Source organism: Sinocyclocheilus grahami, unplaced genomic scaffold (genome assembly GCF_001515645.1).
Source record: "Sinocyclocheilus grahami isolate Dianchi unplaced genomic scaffold, SAMN03320097.WGS_v1.1 scaffold21.1, whole genome shotgun sequence".
Lineage (NCBI taxonomy): Eukaryota > Metazoa > Chordata > Actinopteri > Cypriniformes > Cyprinidae > Sinocyclocheilus > Sinocyclocheilus grahami.
The window spans coordinates 2,736,413-2,745,374 of record NW_015505200.1 but is presented as its reverse complement, the minus strand read 5'-3'; the positions used below and the strand labels follow the sequence as shown (position 1 = coordinate 2,745,374).

The window sequence follows — 8,962 nt, the reverse complement described above, 5'->3', positions numbered from 1 at the left end:
AACACAATATATTTTGTTTTTGAGCAACATAAAGGAATATTAGAAACAGTAGAATTTGTTTATTTTTCTTTGATTAGTTTCCTAAAAAGAAGAAAAATTAACCTAAATCTGTAATTAGTTATTTAATTAGTTATATAATTCATATACATATCATTTATATTATTTCATGTCATTTAGTTATATAATTTTATATACATAATTTGATTTAATAATAACCCAATTTGAAGCAAAAACAGAATGTTCTGACTAGCTTTGTGAAATTATACTACCTGAACGAAACAAACAGAAGCTCTGAATGAGACACAGATTCACTCTCTGACAGCAGGAGGCGCTTCTGGAACACCACATACGGCGTTTCCTTGTTTATTATTGCTGTAAACAAAGCAGCACTGCGCTGAAACATTGCATTAATATGAACTATACAGAGACGAGATTAAAAGAAAATACCACATAAACTTTTCTGAAGACGGTCAGTTCCCCTCAGAAACGCATTCATATAAACCCCCAAATCAATATTGAGGATTTTCTTCCAATAGTTCGTGCATCATGAACCGTGAGTGATCTGCCTGCTACAGTGTTTTCCTCTGTGCGTCCGTCTTCAACATCTCTGGCCTGTGTTAATGGGTGTTTACAGACTTCATATTTTCACATAAATTACATTTTGGAAAACGATTGCATTACAACGCAGTTTGTGCAAGTCCAGAACAGAGACGAGTTGCTTGCAATAAGATAAAAAACGTCCGGTTGCCGATCGCGTACGTTCCAGGGGAAGCTCCTTAGTTCGGACGTCGTGTTACTCTCTACACTGCACTCAACCTGAGGGATTCCTACACTTTCAGTCTTTGAGGAGACATGAAAAACAGCGCATACCGCAGGAACGGTATAGCGGAAAATATTAGCGGTTTTGAAACCGTGAAATTTTCAAATCGCGGTATACCTTGAAACCGATAATCGGCCCATACCTACCATAGAGATACACAAACAACATGGCAGCGAGCAGGGAAGAACTCGTTCCCAAGTTACGGATGGCACAGTGTCATCCGTAATTTGGAATTGGTTCGGTTTTGCGGCGTCAGATGCAGAACAAACAATACCCTACTGCAAAGTGTGTTTGAAGTCTGTTGCTAGCAAAGGTAGCAGTACGACCGATTTACTGCAGCACCTCAAACAGAGGCATGCTGCCGAGTGAGAGAGATGTTGCGCACTACGAAATGAACAAGACCGCGGCAGCACAAGCACACCCGCCAAAAAACAACCTATAGCAGTGTTACTTATTGCATGGCTCGCCAAGCTTTACTTTGTGGCTCGCATGGCAGTAAATAATACGATGATATGATCATGCAGTCAATACAGATATTTCAGAAAAACATTAAAAACAAACAGGCTATAACTTAACCCATTAAAAAAACTCGCACCATGTCTACACCGGACGCGAGTGGCGCGATCCGACAAAAGACAACAGAACCCAGTGATGTTGTCTACACTGGATGCGGCACGATGCGACACGATCCCCATCAGTAAAGTGATGCCTCGTTCTATTTATGACAAACTGTACTGACACTACGTTCAGATGATTTGCAACTGTAGTGTCAACAAGTGTAGACAGACTTTTAGCGCAGTGGGGTGCGGTAAGACAACTGTCGCCGCGTCCGGTGTGTAGACACGGTCAGTCTCTGCTCTATTACAAATAATTTATATATGAAAAAAAAAAACTAAAACAGCAGCATTACAAGATGGAAGTATAGACTACAAAAGATATTTACACTTGCTCTGTCCTACGTCCATGACACTAACTCATTGCGGAGTTGCCAGTTTTAATCTTAACATCTCTTAAGGCCGAATGTGCGCTTGGATGGTTAGATACATGATGGGCTAGTATAAAAAAAAAAGAACTTAAGGGCTTTCCAGCATAAAGGTAATAATTTTTTTTTAAGTCATCTTGTCTCAGTTACAAATTTGACTGGTAAATGATAAAGAATGATGGCCCCTTTTGCATTGCATTGCATATCAGGGATGACAGATTGATAAAAAAGACATGCTATTTATGACTAGATGTAAGTTTTGACACTTCGCAGTAAAAGTGGCTCTCTGATTGACTTTGCCCTATCAGTGCAGCTCCCATGAAAAAAATTGTGAAGACCACTGACCTACGGTCTTACAAACATTTACAAACGGTATCCGGTATGATAAGAATGTTATGTTTACGGTATTTTCACTGCAGGGCCTGCCATCTTGTCCTTTTGGCTTGTTGTTTCTGTTTGCATTTTAACCCCAAGGAGGAAATCCAGATCAAATCCCAGAAGGGAAAATCAAAACAAAATAAAGTTAAAACTTGTTTTGAACAATTTCTTTGTCATCTGCAGATTGATTTTAAGTATTTTAGATTTCAATTGATCTAGACCAGTGCTACTCATTGCGCGGCTCGCCAAGCTTTACTTTGTGGCTCGCATGGCAGTAAATAATACGATGATATGATCATGCAGTCAATACAGATATTTCAGAAAAACATTAAAAACAAACAGGCTATAACTTAACCCATTAAAAAAACTCGCACCATGTCTACACCGGACGCGAGTGGCGCGATCCGACAAAAGACAACAGAACCCAGTGATGTTGTCTACACTGGATGCGGCACGATGCGACACGATCCCCATCAGTAAACTGATGCCTCGTTCTATTTATGACAAACTGTACTGACACTACGTTCAGATGATTTGCAACTGTAGTGTCAACAAGTGTAGACAGACTTTTAGCGCAGTGGGGTGCGGTAAGACAACTGTCGCCGCGTCCGGTGTGTAGACACGGTCAGTCTCTGCTCTATTACAAATAATTTATATATGAAAAAAAAAAACTAAAACAGCAGCATTACAAGATGGAAGTATAGACTACAAAAGATATTTACACTTGCTCTGTCCTACGTCCATGACACTAACTCATTGCGGAGTTGCCAGTTTTAATCTTAACATCTCTTAAGGCCGAATGTGCGCTTGGATGGTTAGATACATGATGGGCTAGTATAAAAAAAAAAGAACTTAAGGGCTTTCCAGCATAAAGGTAATAATTTTTTTTTAAGTCATCTTGTCTCAGTTACAAATTTGACTGGTAAATGATAAAGAATGATGGCCCCTTTTGCATTGCATTGCATATCAGGGATGACAGATTGATAAAAAAGACATGCTATTTATGACTAGATGTAAGTTTTGACACTTCGCAGTAAAAGTGGCTCTCTGATTGACTTTGCCCTATCAGTGCAGCTCCCATGAAAAAAATTGTGAAGACCACTGACCTACGGTCTTACAAACATTTACAAACGGTATCCGGTATGATAAGAATGTTATGTTTACGGTATTTTCACTGCAGGGCCTGCCATCTTGTCCTTTTGGCTTGTTGTTTCTGTTTGCATTTTAACCCCAAGGAGGAAATCCAGATCAAATCCCAGAAGGGAAAATCAAAACAAAATAAAGTTAAAACTTGTTTTGAACAATTTCTTTGTCATCTGCAGATTGATTTTAAGTAGGGGGGGGGGGAATCGATTTAAATCGTAAATCAGATTATTTGTGAAAAAATTGGGGATTTTTTTTTTTTTTAGGCCATATCGCCCAGCCCTAGTTGGTTTTACTATTTTGTAAGTTGTTTGTAAGTTTTCAAAAAAGTTTGAAACGACATGAGGGTGAGTAATTAATGACAGAATTTTCATTTTTGGGTGAACTAACCCTTTAAGAGCTGCACGCATGTAATATACATCCGTTTTTCTCTCAACTGTTTACTTTCACTTTAGACATAACCAACTGTGCTTATATTTTGACAGTATTAGCGCAATCAGACACGAAAGATTACTCAGTCCAGTAATCAGGCTGTTTGACAGGCTTAGTGTGCGCACTCAGAAAATGTGCATGTCAGAACAGCATGTGAATTAAATGTTTAACCGGTAAGGCTTTAAAGCACATGCAAACAATGTACTTTTGTGATTATGAATAAGTGCAGTGTGCCGTGAGTGTAACTCTACCGCTGAGTTAACATATGATGTGAATGTATGTGGCGTTGTACAGTATATTGAGATGGAGGCACCAGAACTGCGACTGATAGAATGTGCAGTGTAGCACAGTACTACGATATTTCTTCAAAAGCAGATCGTGGAGACATTTTAATCATCCACGATCACAAATCGTCATATCGCACAGCCCTAGTTGTAGTAAAGTTTTCCAAATCCTCTTCTGCACCGTTTTAAATGCATTCAGCTCTGTCTTTTTATCAATAGCGTACTCACCAAAATGAATATTGCATGCTTCTTTTTTGTATATCTGATATAATATATCTTGAAATATGATAAACAAGCTGTCAGTTTAGGAAAAAAAATGAATATTTAAAATGCTATATTTTGTCCTGTGACTCTGCAGGGGGATTTATGTCACTGGGTCCAGCATCATTGGTGGTGGAGTCAAAGCCCCTAGAATCAAGACCAAAAATCTTGTCAGGTATGTGCAGTTTACTTAATGTTTTAAAGTTTTTTTTTTTTACACACAAATATGCTCTTTTTGCTATCACATGGAGACAATTTGGATTCAGAATTAGTGTATATATTTATAAAATGTTATTATTGTATTTGTCATATTTTAATTTTTGCATCAACACCAGTGTTGCCACATTTATTCTGCAGTTGTCTATTAAAAAAGGCAGATGAAGTGAAATTTTAGGCAAAAGATTTTTTATTAGTTCATGCCGCTTTTTTCAGATATGAAAAAAAACAGTTGTTTTTATATATGATTCCATTTCATACTTTTATTTGCTTGCCTAAGGCTTTTTTGGCTCACACTGGCACTTGGTGACAGTTCATTGAATTTGTCTTTTTTTTTCTAGCATTATCTTTTGTGAAGCTGTTGCCATTTATGGGATCATCATGGCAATTGTCATTAGCAATTTGGCAGAGGTAAGTAAACAATTATTGACCCATTTCTTTGAACGCTTTGGTTTTGGAGTGAGTCTTATGTTAAAGAGATTTTAGTATTTTTGTTGTGCGTTAAGAGTGCAGATATTTGAGCTTTTTACAACATTTAAAATCTGTTTTGTTGCATTACATGTACAACAGTAGTTCTCAACTTTTTTTTTTCCGTTTCATGTAATTTAGAACTTCACTGGTACGACTCCAGAGACTATTGGGGAGAAGAACTACCAAGCAGGTATATTTTGCTTATGAATCACTTGTCATCTTAAGTGAAATATTTTCCTTTGCCTCTGCTGAGCGGCTGGATGACGTATTGGTGCTGTTCTTTCAGGCTACTCCATGTTTGGTGCTGGACTCACTGTTGGCTTTTCAAACCTCTTCTGTGGCATCTGTGTTGGCATTGTGGGCAGTGGAGCTGCCCTTGCTGATGCTCAGAATGCCAGCCTCTTTGTCAAGATCCTCATTGTTGAAATTTTCGGCAGTGCCATTGGACTGTTTGGAGTGATTGTAGCCATCTTGCAGGCAAGTAGTTTTCTAAAAGTACTATATATGTTTCTTCTAGCCTTGCAATATTTTAATGAGCTGTTGTGGTCATGGCTCACTAAAGAATAGCATAGCAAAAACAATGTATGGTCTGAAAATGTTTACTTTGAATACATTAAAAATAAAATAATCTGCATAAATGTAGTATAAAAAGTTTTAGTACCAGTCGTTCACTTTCAGCAGCAAATCATGAGCCCTAAATTGTTTGCATGACCTTATTAGACTGTCAGTGAATTAAATGTTTAACCGGTAAGGCTTTAAAGCACATGCAAACAATGTACTTTTGTGATTATGAATAAGTGCAGTGTGCCGTGAGTGTAACTCTACCGCTGAGTTAACATATGATGTGAATGTATGTGGCGTTGTACAGTATATTGAGATGGAGGCACCAGAACTGCGACTGATAGAATGTGCAGTGTAGCACAGTACTACGATATTTCTTCAAAAGCAGATCGTGGAGACATTTTAATCATCCACGATCACAAATCGTCATATCGCACAGCCCTAGTTGTAGTAAAGTTTTCCAAATCCTCTTCTGCACTGTTTTAAATGCATTCAGCTCTGTCTTTTTATCAATAGCGTACTCACCAAAATGAATATTGCATGCTTCTTTTTTGTATATCTGATATAATATATCTTGAAATGTGATAAACAAGCTGTCAGTTTAGGAAAAAAAATGAATATTTAAAATGCTATATTTTGTCCTGTGACTCTGCAGGGGGATTTATGTCACTGGGTCCAGCATCATTGGTGGTGGAGTCAAAGCCCCTAGAATCAAGACCAAAAATCTTGTCAGGTATGTGCAGTTTACTTAATGTTTTAAAGTTTTTTTTTTTTACACACAAATATGCTCTTTTTGCTATCACATGGAGACAATTTGGATTCAGAATTAGTGTATATATTTATAAAATGTTATTATTGTATTTGTCATATTTTAATTTTTGCATCAACACCAGTGTTGCCACATTTATTCTGCAGTTGTCTATTAAAAAAGGCAGATGAAGTGAAATTTTAGGCAAAAGATTTTTTATTAGTTCATGCCGCTTTTTTCAGATATGAAAAAAAACAGTTGTTTTTATATATGATTCCATTTCATACTTTTATTTGCTTGCCTAAGGCTTTTTTGGCTCACACTGGCACTTGGTGACAGTTCATTGAATTTGTCTTTTTTTTTCTAGCATTATCTTTTGTGAAGCTGTTGCCATTTATGGGATCATCATGGCAATTGTCATTAGCAATTTGGCAGAGGTAAGTAAACAATTATTGACCCATTTCTTTGAACGCTTTGGTTTTGGAGTGAGTCTTATGTTAAAGAGATTTTAGTATTTTTGTTGTGCGTTAAGAGTGCAGATATTTGAGCTTTTTACAACATTTAAAATCTGTTTTGTTGCATTACATGTACAACAGTAGTTCTCAACTTTTTTTTTTCCGTTTCATGTAATTTAGAACTTCACTGGTACGACTCCAGAGACTATTGGGGAGAAGAACTACCAAGCAGGTATATTTTGCTTATGAATCACTTGTCATCTTAAGTGAAATATTTTCCTTTGCCTCTGCTGAGCGGCTGGATGACGTATTGGTGCTGTTCTTTCAGGCTACTCCATGTTTGGTGCTGGACTCACTGTTGGCTTTTCAAACCTCTTCTGTGGCATCTGTGTTGGCATTGTGGGCAGTGGAGCTGCCCTTGCTGATGCTCAGAATGCCAGCCTCTTTGTCAAGATCCTCATTGTTGAAATTTTCGGCAGTGCCATTGGACTGTTTGGAGTGATTGTAGCCATCTTGCAGGCAAGTAGTTTTCTAAAAGTACTATATATGTTTCTTCTAGCCTTGCAATATTTTAATGAGCTGTTGTGGTCATGGCTCACTAAAGAATAGCATAGCAAAAACAATGTATGGTCTGAAAATGTTTACTTTGAATACATTAAAAATAAAATAATCTGCATAAATGTAGTATAAAAAGTTTTAGTACCAGTCGTTCACTTTCAGCAGCAAATCATGAGCCCTAAATTGTTTGCATGACCTTATTAGACTGTCAACTAATTTATACTGACGGCAGAGAATATTAAAGTATAAGACCTTTCAGCTTTTTAATTATTTAAAAAATGTTAAAATCTATGAGGTGCTACTGTAGCAAATTGCTGTTTTTAATTATGAATGTAGTTTTTCTATGACTCAATCTATTTTAAAAGCATTAGGCCTTCATGAGTGGCCTTTATTCGTTAACCAAATAATAAACAAGTGAACTCAAATGTCATTGTCATCCTAGTCTTAAGGCTTTTTTTATGCCAAGAGTGAATATTTGTTGTGGATATTGCAAACAAAAATCAATACATTTCTGTTGGCCTTTTTTTTTTTTTTCAAAGTTATTCCAACAGCACTACTATTATCAAAGTACAGTAGTACTGTATTATTGTCATTAAACCCATTATTCGTAAATAACGTTGTCACTATGTCATCAGATGAATGGAATATGAATATGAAGCATATGAATGGAATGGAATATTAATTTTATTTTGCTCTTTGTATGAAGCCTTTTGTATAGAGCTGGGCGATATAGCTAAAAAATGTATCAACGATATAATGTTTCATATCGTTCTATATCGATAATTATTGACTTTTTTATAACCTTTTTTAAAACGAATAGCAATAGAAAAAAAAGTTTAAATTTAACCACTATTTATAATTAACACAATTTATTGAGACAAACAAATATTTTTTGTTTTAACAATCAAACACAATAAAAATTAAACAAATAGCTAATTTCTAATGTTTTATATGCAGATTAAATAGGTCTTTATTGTATAGGTTTAATTGTCTCCCAAAGCCACAGAAGGGTGCAATGAGCAAAATAATGCAGCGCATTTAAATTGTCAACGCAAGGAAGTAACTCTATAAAAACGAGCATTACGTCTAAATTAACTCATAAAAATCAAATATAATTCCATAAATTGCATAAACAATTTTGAACAAAACGGCATCATGTATTTATGCATTGCTTAATCCAAAGAGCCGAAGCGCCATTCACACAGACTGCATTTAAAAACATATGAGACGCAGTGAAAAGGAATAAACCTCCACAAATGTGCGACGTGTTTTCTAAAAGTTTCAACTGTTTTAACTTTGCATGGCTTTCTATACATCTCTTCTGTGAGACGCGAGTGCAGCAGTCACATTTGTCCGTCTAAAAAAATTAGCTGAATATGCGTTCTGTGTGAATGGCTTGGTTTCGGTTTTAACCCATTCAAGATCTTCTCCGCATTTAGCTTCTATATTTCTCTAATATCTTGAATGAATAACGCAGCAGCGGCGCGTCTCGTGGGCTAGACTAACAAAACCTCTAATATCATAACGCAGCAGCGGCGCGTCTCGTGGGCTAGACTAACAAAACATTAAAATGCAACAACGTCACTTACATACTTACATCCGCATCTCGCGCGCCACTGATGACGCTCCCTGACGCACTCCTAACATTCAAAT

General features: G+C 36.6%; 2 protein-coding genes across 2 annotated transcripts in view; both read left to right on the top strand.

The window, feature by feature from the left end:
• Positions 1-5,554, top strand: part of LOC107558273 (V-type proton ATPase 21 kDa proteolipid subunit-like) — a 9,501-nt gene extending 3,947 nt beyond the window's left edge. The window contains exons 4-7 of the mRNA XM_016241908.1: positions 4,398-4,475; positions 4,858-4,927; positions 5,126-5,177; positions 5,274-5,554. Coding sequence (XP_016097394.1) covers positions 4,398-4,475; positions 4,858-4,927; positions 5,126-5,177; positions 5,274-5,554 — 481 coding nt within the window. The remainder of the gene's footprint in view (positions 1-4,397; positions 4,476-4,857; positions 4,928-5,125; positions 5,178-5,273) is intronic.
• Positions 5,555-6,178: 624 nt separating this feature from the next.
• Positions 6,179-8,962, top strand: part of LOC107557158 (V-type proton ATPase 21 kDa proteolipid subunit-like) — a 7,937-nt gene continuing 5,153 nt past the window's right edge. Inside the window, exons 1-4 of the mRNA XM_016240490.1 lie at positions 6,179-6,281; positions 6,664-6,733; positions 6,932-6,983; positions 7,080-7,270. Of these exons, the coding sequence (XP_016095976.1) occupies positions 6,704-6,733; positions 6,932-6,983; positions 7,080-7,270 (273 nt within the window). The 5' untranslated portion in view covers positions 6,179-6,281; positions 6,664-6,703. The remainder of the gene's footprint in view (positions 6,282-6,663; positions 6,734-6,931; positions 6,984-7,079; positions 7,271-8,962) is intronic.